Raw genomic sequence first — 21,332 nt, forward strand, 5'->3', positions numbered from 1 at the left:
GAATATTCCGAGCTCTGTCTACTATCATAATCTTTGTATTACTCCTATTTAGCTTTAGTCCATATGTTTTGCTTTTCTCCTTCAGACATCTCATTATGTCTTCCATTTCTTCTTGATTTGCCGCGATTATTAAAGTGTTATCATTGTAAGTCATACTTTTCTACTTATATATTCCAAGAGTCACTGTTTAGGCCGGAACGAGAGATTCAGTTTATCGAGAGGAGAAGAGACTGGCATCTGTTGAACGACACGTGCATCTGAAGGAGATCATTGAAGACGAGAGGCTCGCAATAATTTGTTGTAAGATTGCTGATTAACTAGGGAACTGCTAAGAATCGATAGTGTAGGCTACAAAGAACAAGGATTAGGACAACTCATCATCAGAGAGATAATTATTTTCCATTCGTCAATATTTTTTTATCAACAAGTTTTTTTTTCTTATTGCTTCAGAAAGGATAGAAATATTTATCAGGATATATAGAACAACAATTTTGATTTGAGATTTTAATTTATGTAGTATATAACATTAATGTTTGAAGGTTCGCGTACGTAGAACAAAATTTTGATAATCATTGTATGAGATATTTTTTGTTTAAGATATTTGAGTGTGAATTTTATTTCAATATATAATTTTGTATTATATATGTTTATTATTCCGGTATTCCTCAGACCTTACCTATCATATGTAAAGTATAGATATTGAAGCACGAATATAACCCTGAGATAAGAGAATTAAATAGTGTGATAAAATCGTAATTGCATCATTTAAATAAGTTTAATTAATTAATTAATTAGCTAATTAATTGCTTGGCGCATTTCTGACTTTTAATATCACATTAATATATATTTACATATTTATAACTTATGACTAATATGTATACTCTCGCAGTTTTACCCTAGAAATAGACCGCAAGGATTTATGACATCCCTTGTCTGGAAACCAGTTATTGAAGAAGACGTGGATACCGCTGCGGTGACTGGACCTATGCACAGTGCCATTCTTGATGGTGAATTCAACTTTGTACCAGTTCTAATAGGTTTGAATTCTGAAGAGTCTCTATTTATCTTGAGTAAGTTCCTTTAACTGTTTGGAACTATTTGACTACGACTAATTTTGCAATTCGTATCCATAATAAATACGTCGTGTGTTCGTAAAAAATCGATATCTTTTGATCAGAGTGTCCTATCGACAATAATCAAGATGCGTTTTAAAGGTAAAGAGTGCAGATTTCGTGTTTATTTTTTGTATTTTGCCACAAATGAACTTAGGTTTGCCATTTTTTACGATTCTCGTAAAATCAATAAAACTTATTACTTTCATTGACCAATATTAGTGAAATTTCCATTGTTGGAGACTAGTCTTCAAAACCTATAACATAAAAATTTGATTTTGATTTTTGGCAACAAATATGAGGCATTTGAAGTATGACTAAAAACGCAGAATTTAAACTTTCTTTCTATGGCGTGCAGATTTTTGGTAAATCGATTTTGTTCCGTTTTTCAGAAAGCTCGAGTTAAGACTTTCCTTGACCTCTTATCTCGTCCATGATGGATCTTCTCCAAGTTTGTACTGGGCGACCTCTTTTTCTTCCTCCTTTGGGATTCCACTCTAGGCAATCTTTGCAACACAGGAATTATTTTTTCTGAGTGTGTGACCAATCCAACCCCACTTTCTGGACTTTATTTAATGTTCTACCCTTTTTTATTTGGTCAGGTGTAGTAGATCTTCGTTTCTTCAATTTCTTCATTAGGCCAGAAAATACAAACAATTCGTCGTACACATTTATTAATAAAGACCTGCAGTTTATCTGTAATTGTTCTTGTCACTTTCCAGGTTTCACATCCGTAGAGTAGAATAGACATGACATTTGACTGGAATATGCGGATCTTTGTCCTTATAGTATACTATCCAGATCTCCAAACAGGGTTGAGCATGATGAATGCTTGTTAAGCTTTTTGTATCCTCATACGAATATGATCCTCTATGAGTGTACTATAAGATGTGTAAAGTTTTCCACGTTTTCAATCTGCATGTAGTTGATAGTAAATAGCGTGTTGTTTCTTGCATTTACTCTCATGGATTTGGTTTTACTAATATTGATTTTCATATTTATTCAGGGATTCTACAGTATTCACTGCCTTCCCTCGCTCAACCGTTTCCATCTCTCTTTCTCTCTGCTATTTCATTCTCCATCGGTTAGGCCTGTCTTACTCTGCAGCATCTTCGCAGGCATTCCATCTCTGTTGCTACTATCTTACTGCCGTTTTTCTTGTTTATAATCCAATTTTCAGCCCCATATTAAGTTGTCGGATTGCTGTTCTTGTTTGTCCTAATCTTTGTGTAATTTCTTCCTCTGTTGTTGCCTTTTTCGTGATTATAAACCCCAAGTATTTAAATTTATCATTTCCTTTGATTGTTACGTTGTCATCAATCTGTAGAACTTCTATGTCTTCTGCACTTGCAGATAGGTGTTCTGTTTTCGCGAGGTTAATATCTAGGCTAGCCTTGGTATATTCTTCTTGTAGTTTCTTCATCATGTAGCTGAGGTCGTCTTGGTCTTGTGCAATCACTACTTGATCGTCTGCAAAGCTTAACGTATATAGGTATTTTTTTTTGTACCGGTACTCCCATGCCTTCGCATTTTCTTTTCCATGTAGTCAAGGCTTTCTCTATATTTTGAATAGGGTTGGAGATGTGGACAACCCTGCAGGAGCCCTTTTGTTGGGGTGAAGTCTCCTATGATTTTTGTTCCCATTTTAATGGAAACTTTATTTTCTTTATACAGAGCTTTTGTAGCTTCTATGAGTTTCGTCTGTATTTCTAATTTGTACATTGCCTCCCATAGTTCGGACCTTGGTACAGAGTCATACGCCTTTCTCAGGTCCACAAGTGCCAAATGTATATCTCTATTTTATGCTTTTTTCTTCTCCAAAAGTTGTTCCAGTGTGTATATATGGTCTATGCATGATCTTCCTGCCGTGAAGCCTGCCTGATCCTCCCCGATTTTGCCTTTTATCGCTTGCTCTATCTTTTCTCACAGTATCTTCGCATATAATCTTCCTATTGATGATATTACGCTTATTCCTCTGTAGTTTTTGCATCGTTTTCTATCTACTTTCTTAAACATAGATGTCATATATGCCTCCGTCCATTCCTTTGGAAGCTGTTCTCCACTTATGGCTTTCTGAAATATCCATTGTATCATCCGGTGTAATTTTTTTGATCCGTCTTTTATAAGCTCAGGTGAGATGCCTCCAGGTCCCGGTGCTTTCTTATTTTTGATTGTTTTTATGGCTGTTCTCATTTCTCTATCTGTTATTTCTATTTCTTGTTGTGGGAACCTGCTTCGTCTTCACCTGTTTTCTTTTCCAATCAATTGTGATCTTTGTTGTGTTAACAGTTCCTTGTAATAATCCTTCCATTCTTTGTCCTGTATATTTCCCAATTTAATTTTTTCTTTTGAGTTTTGTTTCAATCCTCTTAGTACTTTCCATGACTCCGAAGTTCTTGTACCTCCTATGTATGTTTCAATATTTAAGCAGGTCCTTTCCCATTCTTCATTCTTTTGTTGTGTTATTTGTGTTTTAGTAAGCCGTTTTATGAATAGTTGCTTTTTTTCTTCAATTATTCTTTTTGTTGGTTCATTTATTTCATAATAGTGCTGTTTATTTGTTATATGTTCTTTTTCTCCAAGGGCTTTGAATGCTGCTTTGAACTAAATTGAATTGATTTTCAAACCTAATTTATTGGCTTCAGTGGAAAGTGTTTCCAATTAATCAGCCACATCTTGAAACCTTTGTCCTAACAGGCAGATTAACGTTCATTGTATCCCTCTTGTGTCGGAGTCTAGTTTGGAAAGAACATAGTCTACTGCTATGTTAAAAAGAAACGCAGAAAGCACGCATCCCTGTCTGACTCCAGTAAGTATGTCAAATTCGTCGCTGTTGATTCCATGTCACGCTGCATTTCGCATCAGTGTACAGTGACTTTATGATGAAAATTATTTTAATATTGTTCTGAAGCTATTTTCTTGTAGCATTTTAAAGTAATTACTATTTAAATGGGAATAAGCCACAATTAAAGGTTAAAGTACGTTTATTGACGTTTCAATTTCCACTTCGGAAATCGTTCTCAAAATACAAACATTAGCAAATTAAATAAATTTTGTTTTTTGTTACTTAGTGAAAAATTCTTCTAATTTAATTTTATCTAACTCATCTATATTGACAATTCAGACATACATTATACATTTTAAAGTAGACGACTTTAAAATGATATTGCCAATATTGTTGAGTTGCGTTCCTGGGACGACTTTACTTATAAGATAGTTCATTCGATTACATAAAATCAACTTTAACTTGAGAATATCCGTCAGAAAAGATCATAACATGTAATTCGTCTTTAAAAAGACAAATACATGCCATTATGACAGTAAAATTCTCCTGTTAGTGATTCCATAGTAAATTATGAGGGAAAAAACCAGGAAAAAACCTCATAATACTATCCCGACATGGTAAGTATTTGATCGTGCATTTAGTTTACCTTCAATAAACACCAAATTCCGATTTTATATGTTTGTTATTTAAAAAACATAAATGATGTATCCTTTATATGTTACTGACTTACCAATACTGGTAAGTATTGGTAAATATAAATTATTTTATGCGGCATGTTTCTTAGCTCTAAAATTTTCCATAAAGCAGCATGAAATAAGCTGTCAAAGGCACGCTCAAAGTCAACAAAAACCATGTATAGGGGTGTGTTCCATTCAACCGATTGTTCCATTGTTACCCTAATCATTACGTAATCTTCTATAAGTCTTTTGTGCCCTTCAATTCGTTTTTGGTTTCAGTTATGATTGCTATATTTAAGTTTCTTACCTTCAGCTCTCTGTTTAGTTCTTATTCTTTTTACCTAAATCTTACATTCCATGTCGCAACTTTAAACATATTCGTCAAATTAAGGCGTTTGTCTTTAACTAGCCTTGGTCGATTTCAACGAGATCCGTTCGGCGTTCAAGAACAATACGAACTTGCTTAGTGAAGATTTAAGTCTAACCTTTACCAAAGTAGTCGGGTAATAAGGTTACTGACCTAGCCAATTTTCATATAGGAATTGTATCCCTTAATGACTATTGATTTTAATGTATATTTTTTAGATGATACCAGTGATGAATTTAAACAAAGAGTGAAATACTATGATGAAACTCCAAAGAATATGATATCGGAATATTTAAATATAGCTGAGGAAGCTAGAGAAGATGTTGGTAAAGCATTGAAGAGTCTCTACACTAACTCATCATTCGAGGAGGACACACTTGGGTTTATAAAAGTATATAAAATATCTAATTGGCTAACTGTTGGAACAAATTAATGCACAACTTTATTAATGAAAGGTGTTCTTTTGTATATATATACATTGTGCGCCAAACCCCTGGCTTTCTTTCATTATGGCTAAACTATGGAGTATATAAAAAAAGTTTTTATTAAAACTGATATATATATATATATATATATATATATATATATATATATATATATATATCAAAGATATCTACGATTTAAAATTATTTTTGATTATACAGGGTTAGTCAGAAAAACGCAATGAACCTAAGTTGTGTTTTTTTTAATGGAACACCCTGTATATTAAAGTATTCTTTAATATATTCTTTTAAAAATATTAACAGGAACTTAAGGCCTAAATAACCACATAAACTATTACCGTTTTTAAAAAATATATTCAAAAATGCTTTAATATACAGGGTGTTCCATTTTAAAAAAACACCACTTTGGTTCATTCCGTTATTCTGAATGACCCTGTATAATCAAAAATAATTTTAAATCGTAGTCGTCTTTGATATACATCAATTTTGTTTGAAACATTTTTTTATATTTCATAGTTTAGCAGTAATCAAAGAAAGCCAGAGGTTTTTCGCACCGGTATATATGACCTACCCTACTTTTTAATCATAAGGTTTTTTCTATCTGTTCTCTATGTGTCAGAGTTTGTCACCAGTAAAAGATGACAAATTAAGTTTTACTATCTGTACCTAAATTTTAAACATTTTATAATGTATTTTGTCCCTTATTTTATATTTTATATGTGTGTTATTAATGTTGAGTGTCAATGCTTTAATAAATAATCTCAAAGACTAGTAAGTTGCACTGAAGAATTGTAATATTTTATAAATATTTACATATTTTTCTTATTACAGTGTCTTGAAAAAGGAATAAAACCATTCCGAAAGCTAGACAAAAAGTTAAAAGAGTGTTTCATTAACATCCCGGCCAATTTTCTGACCGCAACCCTAATAAACTGTGTTGTTTGTTTGTATATATATATATATATATATATATATATATATATATATATATATATATATATATATATATATATATATATATACGTTCAAATTAACGGGTAAAGTGGTCTGTAATAAAAATCTTTCTTTTTTCTTAATTACTCAATATTTCGCCATTTATTTAACAGCTTCTTCAGGAGTAAACTAAAACAATTTGAACATTACAAAAAATGGCGTACAAATACATTTTAAAACACTTACAGAATTTAAAAGATTTTGCAAATAAAAAATGACATTGAAGTATTTGAAATATTGAATGTCAAGATTAAATTATCTTAAGCACGTTCGTTACAACTATAAGATAAAAAATTAAAATTATTTCAAATGTAAAAATAAAAATAACAATAAAAGAAAAGTTAGAAGAATAATATTTCTTTGATGAATTATTAAGGTTAGTTGTTATTAAGATGAATGTTGGCTATTTTGAATATTTATAAATTTTGTTCAATATGTTACAATATATGTTACTTAACTGTCCAGTGTCCGTTTTATAATTTAAAGTGTTTTTATTTTTGTTAATGTAATACATCTCAAGAAATAATCTACTTTTGTAGTTATCAGTCTGTGCCAAAATGTGAGCTTTGTTATAGTCTAGCATATGACCAGTGTTTTCATAGTGCTCAACCACTGCGCAAGTATTTTTTATCAAGCGGCAATCACTTTTATGTTGTGTGATGCGTTGTTTTAGCCATTTTACCCAGTACCAACCTTATATAAAAGTAATGTCGTTTATGAAATACCGTGTTTAGGATGTCAAAATAGCTATATTGGTCAAACATCACAATGGCTAAAACAACGCATCACACAACATAAAAGTGATTGCCGCTTGAGAAAAAATACTTGCGCAGTGGTTGAGCACTATGAAAACACTGGTCATATGCTAGACTATAACAAAGCTCACATTTTGGCACAGACTGATAACTACAAAAGTAGATTATTTCTTGAGATGTATTACATTAACAAAAATAAAAACACTTTAAATTATAAAACGGACACTGGAAAGTTAAGTAACATATATTGTAACATATTGAACAAAATTTATAAATATTCAAAATAGCCAACATTCATCTTAATAACAACTAACCTTAATAATTCATCAAAGAAATATTATTCTTCTAACTTTTCTTTTATTGTTATTTTTATTTTTACATTTGAAATAATTTTAATTTTTTATCGTATAGCTGTAACGAACGTGCGTAAGATAATTTAATCTTGACATTCAATATTTCAAATACTTCAATGTCATTTTTTATTTGCAAAATCTTTTAAATTCTGTAAGTGTTTTAAAATGTATTTGTACGCCATTTTTTGTAATGTTCAAATTGTTTTAGTTTACTCCTGAAGAAGCTGTTAAATAAATGGCGAAATATTGAGTAATTAAGAAAAAAGAAAGATTTTTATTACAGACCACTTTACCCGATAATTTGAACGTATTTATAAATTATTTTTTGGTCGAAATAATCATTTCTAATATATATATATACATATATATATATATATATATATATATATATATATATATATATATATATATATATATATATATATATATATATATATATATATACAAGTTATACGCTCCCAAAGAAGTTGAAGCTGTTTTTACTTGAAGATTCCTTTTTGTGTGGGGGATCATCCCATTCTGGGTTTGGCTTTACAGTTTCTCGTGTGACTTCGCTGTTTCCACTACTTTTCTTCATTCTTCTCTCTCTTTGATTATCCTTTCTATGTTTCTAATTTCCATACTCTTTAAGTATTCTTCCACTTGTTCTCTCCATCTTAGTTTAGGCCTGTCTCTGATTCTTTTACCTGGTAGTATCCATTCTGTTATAACTCTTAACGGACTGCTCTTCTTTTTTCTCATTATGTGTCCATACCATCTAATTCGTTGGGCTTTTATTGCCGTACTATGTTTTCTTGACCCATCCATTCTTGTATTTCGTGATTCATCCATTGTCTTGCATTTTCTTCGTTTTCCCTCTTTGGTACCAGTATTTTTCTGATAATCTTCCTCTCAAAAGCTTTCAATTGCTCTTCTTCTCTTGCTGTTAATGTAAATTTTTCTGCAGGATAGACTACTGTTGATCTTATGGACGTTTTGTAGATTTTTATTTTTGTGTTTTGGCTTATCTTCTTATCTCTAAACATTTTTTATTTTTATAAAATGCTGTGTTTCCCGCTTGAATTCTTCTTTTTATATCTACACTTCCATTTCTTCTGTTGACTAGTAGGGGAAAGGCTGGTACAGTGGCCATCTTTCGAGGAAATTCAAGATAACTTTAATATAAATGATAATATATTAATGAGAATGAGTATCAACTCAAACAACGTCAAAGCACTTGGTAAATTAAAAATGTACTCTGTAATCCCAAAAAAATACAGGTTATGCAGGAGTAACTAATTTTGTTTTTTTTTTAAAATGTGGCCACTGTACCAAACTAGATGATACAGTGGCCACAAAGGTAAGGTATAGTGGTCATTACTTGCAATTCTTAAATTTTTTTATTAATAATATTCATAAAAAAAGAAAAGTAATATTAATCTTTAACAAATTTTATAGGATGATAAATCCGCTTTAAAAGTAAACAAATTTGCTGTTCGTTTTGTTGCTCTAGCACTTTTTGGTTGGGTTTAAATGAGTTCAACATCTTCTTTTGTAATTGTGGCAGAATCTGTAACTGTAGGAAATGAAAACTGTATTCCGTGACGCCTTAGAAAATTTACATTGTATTCTTTGTATTTCATTGTATTCCTGACCAGAAGAAAAAACTTCTGTAACTTGTGCAACATAAAATTTTAAAGTTTTCTTTGTTTGAAACCTCACGAGAACAAATGAATTCACTTTCACCATTCGTGAAGATATGTTTCGTCAGAAATTTCATCTACTTCTGAAAATAGACTAATATCGTCGGAATCCACAACATCAGACAATTCAATGTCACTGTTACTGTCATCACTGGGTATGCTTTTATTTTTTTTTGCATCTTTTTACTGTTGTCTTAGCTCTCTTTACTCTACTTTGCATTGATATTCTTTCTGCTATTTCCGCTTCTATTCTTTTATAAATTGGTGTATCAGTTAAAATTTCAGTAGTTTTCTTTTTCCTTTGTTTTTTTAATGGCAATAAGGTAGCTTTATGGTATGGTTGCAGTAATACAGGGGATATAAATGGATTTTCGGGTGTGTCCTTGGAAGTTGCAATCGCTTCATAAGAAACAGTTTTCTTTTCAGGTGTTATTTCCGATGGATGTTTCTGATTTGAAGTTGATATTGAAGGGAACTGAATGTCCATTTGTGGTATATCACTAACATTTGAATTATTTGGTGTTGTTCTTCTTGATGTATGTTTGGCATGTCTGTTACGGTTGAAGCCATAAAATCATCGTCATTAAAAATGTTATCATTGAATGGAAATACCCCAGTAGCTTTAAAAGCTAATACCACATTTTTGGGACAGAAATCAAGTGAATAAGCGTCGCTCAAAATCTCAGAGTCGCATGTGACTAATATTTCTTCAGAATACCAAATACAGCTTTATCTAGTAGCTGAAGACGATGACTAGTATGTGGCGGCAAAGTCAACAAGATTATATTATTTTCTTTTGCAAATTTGATAGATGCTAAAGAAACATGGCTCTCATGGTTGTCCATGATTAGTAAAATGGGAAATTCCTTTGTAGGATTAGTATGTTTCACAAAATGTATCATTCACTGTTCAAATACTTCTGCTGTCATCTATCCAGATGGTGCAGCACACCTCTGGGAGCCTGGATGTGCGATTTTAACCATATAATCTTTAAAAAAAATTCTAGGGAACACTAAAAATGGCAGAGTCGAATTACCTATAGCGTTTAATGCATTGCACATGGTTACCAAAGTGTCTCGTTCATTTGAAACTATATGACCTACTTGTTTCTGTCCCTACTGCTTTTTCGTCAACATTGTATACCTGACTAGGCGTTAATGCATATTTTTTATAAATCTTCTTAAGATTACTAAAAAATTTGCAACGACTGGTCGATTAAACCCCATTGCCCTACCTAGTGAAGTTGTTTCTGCTTATCGTAATTATAATTTTAAATTCAGTTTGATAAAACTCATAAACCCAAACTTGCCTGCCACATTGTTTTTTTCCTATGAAATTGGTATTTTTTTCCTCTTAGCACTTGCCAAATCATAAGCTAGTTATCTGGAACCTTTCAGATTGAGACCATGATACAGCTTGGTCATCGTATGTAAATAATTACTCAGTTCTTTTTCCTCGGTTGAAGAAACAATTTGATTGATACCATAATTTGGGGTCAATCTTGGAGCTTCCTTAGAACATCTGAAGTCCAATCTATATTATTTTTATTTTCGTTGCCCTTTTTAAAATATCTCCTAAACGTAGTGCGTGGAATATCATATTTTAAAGCAGCAGCCTTTTGTGATAATCCACCTTCCCAAACATCATAAATCGCTTTTCTCATATTTTCATCTGTAGTTTTTCCAATACCGGGATTTTTTGGTATTTTCCGTGGCATATTAGTATCTGAAACAAAATTATTTTTGATAGTTTCTGCAGAAAGAACAATGACCACTGCTTTATACAAACGTATGTAGGAACTGTTCCTGCAGAAGTGTGTGACCACTGTACCAAAAGCTCATTGTTTAGGAGTCATAACCTAAAATCTACTACTTAATGAAGATAGATCATAATTTGCATCACCTGCAAGTTTTAAATACTATACTGTATACCACAAAATATACAGAACATTTAATGTGTATATTATTATTAGTTGAAAAGATGTTTAAACTTACCTGTTACTTCTACACAACACACCTCTCAACAGGTTCGTATACAAAATGGTTCTGGAAACGATGGTGCAGGGGTCAAGCGTAGTAAGCGACTACTGTGACTAAAACTTAGCGTTTGTACTATATGGCGCGTCTGTATCTATCAAACAACAACAAAATATTTAAAAATGGCCACTGTACCTGACTGGCCGCTGTTCCAGCTTCTCCCTTACTCCCAAATATTTGAAATTTGAATGTTTCAACCTCTTCGAAACTGTGTGCATCTATTATCAGTTTCTTCATTTGTGTCTTATTTTTCTTGCTTACGTTCTCCTTCTCTGCTACAAAAGAGAGATCGCGTGCTCAGGGCAATTTTCGGAGCTGTTAAACTTCGACAACTGTCTTTCTATTTAAATTTATCACTATTATATTTAAACACTAGCATATCGCGAGGTCAAGTTTATTGGCTACCATCAGACCAAGTTCATATACAGTCAAATGCAGAAACCGACCAGGCCCAATTGTATTATGTCCCACTTAAGTAATAGCGAAATAAATGCGCCATTACGGTATTAGTAATTAACTAGAGTAAGATATTAATTATATCTACTTTGCGCTACTCGAAATATGCAAAATATATGTTCCAAAAATGCTTTCTGTGCAGAAAGTATACCGGCTTGTACAACGGTTAGTATATTAAAGCTTCATAAGTCGAAAACCTTTTGTAAAAATATTAGTGGTGCATTTATTTAGTCCATGAGTTTATATTTTCGAAATATTTAACAAAATAAGCCTGATAATTACATTTATTTTAGTATACCAGCGACGAAAATTTTGGACGATCGATAGCACGTCAAGCTGAAGCCGGATCTCGATATGCTCCTGTGTATATGTATCAACTATCTTGGTATAATAAAACCAACCCATACCCAGGTATATTAGTTTATAATTTAACTGCTTTTATTTTTCTTCTAAAACTAATTTTTCTTTCTTAATTATTTCATACTTAAACTTTTAAAATTTACTATTTTACTGGGAATTTTGCCAAGCGAACAACCTGGTGGTTGTTAACATATGGTTTAAATTACCTAAAAGACGACTATGTACGTAGGGGTCTCCTCAAGGTTGCGAAAGAAATATTGTGAGGAACCAAATCGACTACATTACAATTAACAAAAGGTTTGGTAATGGTATTCTAAATGTAAAAACGTACCCAAGCTGTGACATAAGTTCAGACTGCAATCCTGTAGTCGCAACCATCCGATTAAAACTTAAAAGAGTAGACAAGGCTAAACCCAGTCAGAGAATAGCATGGAGTAGTGCTAACCAAGAACAGCAACAGAAATATGAAGACATGGTAGACACGCAATCCGAGTCCAAGAGAATAACTCCCACTAAGGACAAGACAATAAAAGAAAACATTGAAAACATGTGGGGGAAAATTAAAAATACTGTCTTAGGGGCAGCAGACCAAAGTATACAGAAAGAAAACCGTAAACATAGAAAACCATGGATGACAAACGAAATATTACAAATTATGGAGAGGAGACGGATGGTAAAAAACAAAAACCTAACAAGATACAAAGAACTCAACAGGGAAATTGAGAAAAAAATAAATGTAGCTAAGGAAGAGTGGATGAAAGAAAAATGTAAAGAGGTAGAAAATCTGCAAATGAAGCATAAAGATAGAGAACTACACAGAAAGGTTAAAGAAGTAGCTGGAATATGGAAACCCAAACACTTATCGATTGTAACAAACAAGAAAAACCAAATGGAATTGGACCCTGAAAAGCAGAAAGAAATATGGGAGCAATATCTTAAAGATTTGTTTGGTGATCAGAGAACAAATAGATACAGATGAAAAATTCAACATTCTCACCGAATAAGTTTTGCAGGCAATAAAAGACGCAAGGAACAACAAGGCACCCGGCGAAGACCTAATAACAGATCATTTTAAACACCTAAGTGATAATGCTGTCAGGAAATTAACATCCCTCTACAACATTATATATGAACATGGCATAATACCGCATGACTGGCACATCCACATATATAGCTCTTTTTAAAAAACAAAAAGCAAGGAAATGTAAAGACCATCGAACTGTATCCCTAGTGAGTCATGCCGCTAAGATTTTTATGCGAATAATTTATAACCGAATTCAAAATAAGTGTGAAGAATACCCAAGTCGTTCTCAATATGGCTTTAGAAAGGGTACAGGCACTAGAGAAGCAATTATGGGATTGACACTGATGGCAGAAAGGTATCTTGAGGTTCAAAAACGGCTGTATGTGTGCTTTGTCGATTATAGAAAGGCCTTTGACCGTATCAAACACAAAAAGTTGATCGAGGTGCTAAAAGAAGTCGGGTTGGACGGACACGACATAGCTATCATAAGTAATACATACTGGAACCACACAGGATGCGTTCGAACAGAGAACGGAAACACCAAGTACATCAACATAGAACGAGGAGTGCGTCAAGAGTGCATTTTATCCCCCCTATTATTTAATGTATATGCCGAACATATAATTAGAGCTTCTCTTGAAGATCGCCCTGAAGGTGCCAGAGCCAATGGAATCATCATTAACAATATAAGATATGCCGATGACACCGTAGTATTAGCAGAAACAGAAGACCAACTAAAAATATTGATGAACATATTGTCAGAAGAAAGTTACAGGCTGAGCTTGGACATTAACTTTTCCAAAACCAAAATTCTGGTATTCCACAAAAACCCCCACGAACAAGTTACAACTAACATACAAATAAATGGTATCACCCTTCAGAGTTCCCAAAACTCCATATACCTGGACAGAGAACTAAATAGTCAACTAGACCACTCAAAAGAAATTAGAAGACGCATTGAAATAGCAAGATCTGGTTTTATGAATATGCGTAAAATGCTCTGTAACCCCAAGCTATCAATCTCAATAAGATTGTGAAGACTAAAGTGTTATGTGTGGTCTCTATTACTATATGGCTGTGAGACCTGGACATTAAAACAGTATGACGTCAACAAATTAAATTCATTTGAAATGTGGATGTACCGCCGAATGCTAAGAATAAGCTGGACCAGCAGAACTACGAATGAAGAAGTACTAAGAGCAATGAACACACGCCCTCATCTGGTCAATACTATCAAAATTAGAAAGACGTCATATCTAGGACACATAATGCGCCATAGGGAATTTGAGCAGCTCAAGGTATACATCCAACCACTGGGAATTTCCCTTTTAAATTTTAAAATTTCATTTTTTCGAACGCTTATATTTGCCTACTTTTAAATCTACATAGACTATGTTTTATTTAAATTGACAAAATTTTAGGTGTTGAACATGGAGACGATTTGCTTTACATGTGGTTTGTATTAGAAACCTTTCCTTCATACAACGAGGCTCTTCGCAAACCTATACTAAAGTGGTGGACTAATTTCATTAAATATCAGTAAGTTTTATCTACAAATAATTTCTTTATGTACGGGATAGATTTAAGGTTTTTGTCGTTATTTCTATCCCTTTATATTGTCACTGGGAGAAAGATATTCGAACCTTGTTTGAAAACAGATATAGATATGGGATCTTTCTTCTTCTTCTTTAGCCTGTTCACATCCACTTCTGGGCAAAAAATCTCTTTATGAGTTGTCCACTCTTCCCTGTTTTGTATTATTTAATGCCAATTTCTTACCACTGTTGTTTCGGTGCTGCCTCTTCTTCTTCAGCGCCTTATCTGGTCCGGATGTTGGCGAGCATCAAGGCTATCATGGTTTTGTTGATTGCCGTGCGAAATAGCTCCGTGGAGGTCATCCCAAACCATTTTCGAAGGTTTTTCAACCACGAGATACGACGACGTCCCAATCCTCTCCTGCCAAAGACTTTACCTTGCATAGCGAGTTGAAAAATTCGATATTTTTCTTCGTTTCGCATTACGTGGCGGAGGTACTTAAGCTTACGTTGTTCCACTAAATAAAGCCCTTCTTTTTCTTTTGTCATGCTCTGTAGGACCTTAACGTTGGTGACATGGTCCAAATACGATATTTTTAGTATCCTCCTGTAGATCCACATCTCGAATGCTTCAATCCGCTTTTCAGTAGCTTGCTTCAGTGTCCAGGCTTAAACTCCATATAGCAACACTTGAAGAATGTAGCACCTTACTATTGGCATTTTGGTTCCCAAACTGAGATCACTACAGTACAGCAAAGATCTCAACTTCATAAATGTAGACCGTACCATTTCAATTCTGGATCTAATCCCTTAAGCGTAGTCCCATTGTGAGTTGAGGATAGTTCTGAGGTAAGTGAATTTGTCGACTCTCTGAATCTCTTCGCTACCTGCCATTAGTGTGTCGGGATATAAATTTGCACTGCTGACAACCATGAATTTCGTTTTCTTAATATTAAGATCTAGTCAGTATGTTACGCTCACAGTTTTCACTCGGTCTAGTAAGGCTTGTAGATTATTTAGGCTGGTTGCTAGTAATACAGTATCATCGGTCAGATATTATTGATGTATTCACCATTCACTCGGATTACTATCTCTGAGTTTGTGAGGGCTTCAGTAAAAATTTCCTGAGTATATATTGAAAAGAGTCGGCGAGAGCACACAGCCTTGCCTTACTCCTCGCATGATCTTTACTTGGTCGGCCAGCTAGTCTTCGACGTTGACTTGAGTACGCTAGTTCCAGTATACATTCATGATGATCCAAATGTCCTTCTCATCAAATCCTACTCTTTGTAGGGATGCTGCCTAGCCACCGTTTTGTGGTCTTCCTCTACTACGACTCTGTTTCTCGTTCATCTTTCATTGTCATCTCGTGCCACGTATCCTACCTATCTCCACTTAATTTGCCCAATTCTTCCAGTTACATCTTTCATCTTCGTCCTGTTTTGCACGTGATTATTTCGTATATATTCTCTTGGAGATACTTCTAACATAGCTCGTTCGATGACCATCTGTGTTGTTCTTAATCTATTGGCAAAAAACTATATGCATGTCACGGTCTTCATTACATTTGTCATAACCGGTAGGATACAACTATTTAATGCCCTTTTCGTTAGACTTATTGTAACTTTTTGTTGTTCAACACAACACTGAATCTTCCTACTGCTGCCCAAGTCATTCGGATTCTTCTAGTAATCTCTGCCATCTGAATCTGTTTGCCCAGTTTGATCATGTGACCTAGGTATATATATACTCTTTAAAATCTTCTATTTCTTCATGTGTTGATTGGCTAGTAGAAGCATGTACTTATATGATTGGGATATATTATCTTTCTGATAAGTTAAGACTCTCTCCGAGATTGCAACGCTGACTTGTTACTTCTTGGAACCGATATAACATAATATGTCCAAACTGGGGTATTGTACAGTGCTCTCCTGCTAGTCTCGTTTCACTTAGACCAAGGGTATCCCATTTGATCCTAGTTAGTTTTTCCAGTTCATCCATTCTTTCAGGTGATTTGAAAGTTCTGGTATTGAAACTAACAATATAAATATATTGCTTTCGATGTTTTAATGAATTTTTGCATCTTCCAGATTCCATGATATGTGGGATTGAGCACCCACCTGTGGACCAGATTCTGTTGTTTCAAAACTCACTTAGAGTGTGTTAGCCATAACTCGCCACGCTGGCAAGACGTGTTGGCGAGATATATGAAAGGATATTGGGAAGAGATTTGGAAGGTTTGTTAGGACTGGTTTCCTCGAAGTAAAAAATGAAAGAAAAGGAACAGAGATCTACCCTGTGTAGGGATGATAGAAGGGTATATTGTTTCAGAGAGTGAAGATGTTCTGCATAGACTTTGATATCAATTTATTATAACATAAGATAATATCAACAACCAAAATAAAAAGGCTAATTATTTAATATATACATATTTATCAAGGGAACGGAAAACCTACCCAGAATTTAAGATATGCTAATGATATGAAGAACAAGCGGGATTTAGGGCTGGACTCTCCACTATGGATAATATTTTCACATTAAAAATTGCAATGGAAAAACGAGTGCAGAGAAATAGAGAAACTCATATAGCTTTAATAGATTTGGAAAAAGCATATGACAGTGTACCGATCTCCCAACTATGGATAGAAATGGGTAACTTGAAACTAAACCCAATTCTTATTAACGCCACTCAAAAATATTACGAACAAAACTTTGCAAGAATTAAAAGAGGACAAGAAATCACCTCTCCTTTTCAAATAACAAAGGGACTAAGACAAGGCTGCTGTCTGTCACCCACCTTATTTAAAATCTATTTGGACAGATCCTTAGTAAAATGGGTAAAAAATGTAAAAACATGGAAATAACGGTGGAAGAAAACAAGCTATATACACTTTTCTTTGCGGATGACCAGGTAGTAATTGCCGAAAACAGCTACGATCTTAGCTATATGGTAAGAAAACTGCAAGAAGAATATGAGGTGGCAGGTCTAAACATGAATATGACAAAATGTGAATATCTCTCAGTAAGAACAGATGAAATATGTGATCTAGTCTTGGAAGACGACAAAATCAAAGGCGTGCAATCCTGCAAATATTTGGGGGTCATTTTCAACAAGAAGGGAAATAGCGCAGATGAAATCAGGTAAAGAATTAATATGAAATAAATTCGGAGAACAAACAAAACAAGTCCAAAAGTACAAATATTTAGTGTTTCCTGTGCTTCTATACTGAGTGGAGGTATAGACGCTAAAGAAATAGATCACTGATATATTGAAAGCTTATTGAAGAATGCTTAAAATAAGCTGGGAGAACAGAATTACAAAATAAATTCGAGAAAAACCAGATCTAACATGCATGTCATTGACATTAGTTTTAAATTTTTCTTGTGTTTACTTTTGTTCCTTTCGCTGTCGTCCTATTTGATAGTTTCTTTATATGAATAATTCTGTTTTTCAGAAATCCTACTCCAGTAGAGGATGAAGATTTACAAAATGTCATTTGGCCAGAAGTTAAGCCTGGGTCTGTGAAATATTTGAATATCGATTCGACATTTGAAGTGAAAGAAAACCCTCGACAATATTATCAAATTGAATCAATTCTTGATCCTTACATAAGAGTGCCTCTTATCACGTACTGAAATAAATTAATAATATGTAAAATGGAAACGACAAATAAATAAAACTAGATATTTACTTGTAATATTTAATGTTCTACATTAAATTTAAATATTAAAATAATAAATATTTATATATTATTAACAAAAATAAAATTTGATAGAAATCATATCACAATTATTATTTGATTAATACATCTACACAAATTACCTCAAAATGTTTAATAGTTATTTAACCAACAAGTGTATTAATAAGGGCGATTAACAATTGAGATATTTTAACGCGTGAGCGAAGCGAGCGCGGTAATGTTCAAGATTGTTAATCGCCAATTTAAATTTACGAGTTCATTACAAAACTTTTCCGTCTACCGTACTTTTTAGAAATAAAGATATCTTAGTTTAAATATTTATTTACTTAACGATAAACAACAATTTTTTCAGCTTTCATTGACTTTATTCAAAGTTTCCTTAGTGTTAGTTTTATTATAGTAAACGTTAATATTCGAAATGGTGCAATTACTGAAATTAAAGGAAGATATTGATAAATGATTATCTGCTGTATAGCATTATGACAAATTTATATTTAAGTCTTCTTGGACCTCTGTAAATTCTGTGATAGAAGAAGTTAAATTCTGGTGGAGTTAAATTAAACTCTTCGTCAATATCCATCCTGTGATTTTTCAAATACACAGTATTTTAAACAATAAAGTAAATAATGACATACAATGACAGATAGTACTAACAGCGGCTACTTCATTTTAAATTAATTTTTTAGTGGGAATATAAATAGGTATATGTTTGGTTATCTACACCACAGGTCACTGCCAATCACAGAGCGTTTAATTTATGCAAGCAATGTATGTTGTGTTGCCTATAATAAAATCGTTCATTAATAGAAAATCATTCATTAATAGGGGTCATTACTCAATGATTTTGAGGGTGTTAAAATTGATCATAAATGGACGGTCGACGGAAAAAGTTTATAAATTGTGTAGGAGCAGAACTTTTATTTAAATAGAGATATAATTACAATCATTTGTTAAATTGGTGTGTGTAAAAATATACTATATTGTGTTTTTGTGTAAATGTCACTGATTTTAACATTAACTCGCTACTGTCCATGTATTACAGTAGCATCCTCGTGTCGTAAATATGTGCAAATAATTTCTCGAGTGAGTCTTTTAACACTCTACTGCAGGATTTCTTAATCCTTTTGATAAATTTCTTTTTAGTGGTCACTTTTATTGTGGAACCCCTGGTGTGTCTCAATCTCTCTCTTCAGTCCAATCCTGACCCCCCGGAGGGAGTGTACAGTAGTTGACATGATGTCGTGTATTGTTAGTCTCCAAAGAACTCTATCTCTGGTCATTTCTTTTAACTCATGCATCGTGTCTTTTACATATTCCTGTAATTTGATCGATCCATTTTGTTGGGGATCTTTCTTGCTATTTGGGCCTTCCACCTTTCCTTGTATAATGAGTCTTTCCATGTTTTCTGTGTTTGCTCTCAAACATATCCAAAGTATTTTAATTGTTGGAGATTTACTTTACGTAAGTCGTTGGCTAACTTTTAGATCTCTTAAAATTGAATTATTTGTTCTACGGTCGGTCCAATCCAATAAATTCATATTCGTCTCCTACAGAGACGAATTAGCAAGCAAGAATTTCTTCGTGGGCAATAAATAAATTTACTTGTTTGCCCTGAAGGGTTACATTAAGTTCATTTATTTTTGCAAAAATGTCGCTTAAATAGTCAATTTTAAGTAACTAATTAGTAACTAATAATCGACATTTTACTTCAAACTTCTGTTCTAAAAAAAAACACGCACCTCTTCCCTTAACTCAAGAAAACGGGTTAGTATTTTTCCTCGAGATAACCATCTGCCTTCACTGTGTAAAAGAGGAGATGTATGTACACTTTCGATCTCCTTACAGAGTATTTTGAATAAACGATTATTTAGCGGCCGAGATTTTATAAAGTTATTAATTTTTATGACCTCATCAAGAGCACTCTTATAACTGGGGGATAATTTTTTAGCAGTAAGTGCCTGACATGGATCATGCAGTGACCACTAGAACAGTTTCTAGCTATATTTTTAATAAGCTGTACAGCCCCATTAATTACGCCAGTCATGGCCTTTGCTCCATCGGTACAGATATCAACACAGTTGTCCCATGGTATTTTCTTCTATTCAAGAAAAGAATGTAAAAGACCAAATATGTCGACTCCAGTAGTACGTGTTGGTAGAGATTTACATAAAAGAAGATCTTCCAATAATTCGTTTTCGTGCTGATATCTAATGATTACAATTAATATTGCGAGTCCAGCTACATTGGTTGATTCATCTATTTGTAACGAAAATTTGCATGATTGGAGGCGAAAAGTAAGTTCGTTATTTACCTCGGCTGCTAAATATCTTATCCGCTGAGCTACCGTGTCATTCGAAGATAGAATCTTAGCTATTTCTTTTGAAGGTTTTTCACGTAACACATATTTTACCATCTCTACTTGATTTTTATAACCCCACTCGTGATGTTTTGCCGGAGTATATGGTTTGAGATGGTGCCGGCATTTCGTAGGGATAATTTGTTCGTCAATAGCTAGATGTTCCCCTTTGGGAACCAGTAAAAGGTTTTGTCTAATATTGTCTAATAGAGGTCGAATTTTGAACAGTTTATCATGGCCTGGATTACCAACAGGAACAGAGTTACTATTACCACTAAAATGGAGGTGTTTCTTTATAATATTACAGTTCCTATTAATTGCTGCATTTCCATTTCGGTAAGATTGGCAGGTTTGTTTGTGCTATCCTGCAGAGCTTTTATGTTTGATTGTTCAACAATCATGGATATTAATTCTTTTGACAACAAAAACAAGAAAAATCTGTAGGAGTTTCTAACTCAATGATACATTTTGGTAGCTCGATAGCGCCTTTAAATACATAATCACTTTTATTAAAATGCTTCAAATAGCCTGATTCCCATAAAAAAATTTTAGGTTTCTTTTTTTGTTGACAATTCTACGAGGCGTGTTTTTAAGTAAGTACTGGTTTGGAATTAAAAAAAGACGTGCAAAGATATGGCAATAATTTTATTTTTACATGAAAGCTTGTACCTTAATCTACTTTTCTACATAATTTCCG

At 33.3% G+C, this 21,332-nt stretch overlaps 1 protein-coding gene across 1 annotated transcript in view; it reads left to right on the top strand.

The window, feature by feature from the left end:
* LOC140447333 (para-nitrobenzyl esterase-like) overlaps positions 1-18,365 on the top strand; it is a 44,975-nt gene extending 26,610 nt beyond the window's left edge. Inside the window, exons 7-11 of the mRNA XM_072539934.1 lie at positions 890-1,070; positions 5,160-5,332; positions 11,953-12,070; positions 14,465-14,582; positions 18,034-18,365. Of these exons, the coding sequence (XP_072396035.1) occupies positions 890-1,070; positions 5,160-5,332; positions 11,953-12,070; positions 14,465-14,582; positions 18,034-18,214 (771 nt within the window). The 3' untranslated portion in view covers positions 18,215-18,365. The remainder of the gene's footprint in view (positions 1-889; positions 1,071-5,159; positions 5,333-11,952; positions 12,071-14,464; positions 14,583-18,033) is intronic.
* Positions 18,366-21,332: the final 2,967 nt, after the last annotated feature.

The sequence above is a fragment of the Diabrotica undecimpunctata genome, chromosome 8, assembly GCF_040954645.1.
Source record: "Diabrotica undecimpunctata isolate CICGRU chromosome 8, icDiaUnde3, whole genome shotgun sequence".
Classification (NCBI taxonomy): domain Eukaryota; kingdom Metazoa; phylum Arthropoda; class Insecta; order Coleoptera; family Chrysomelidae; genus Diabrotica; species Diabrotica undecimpunctata.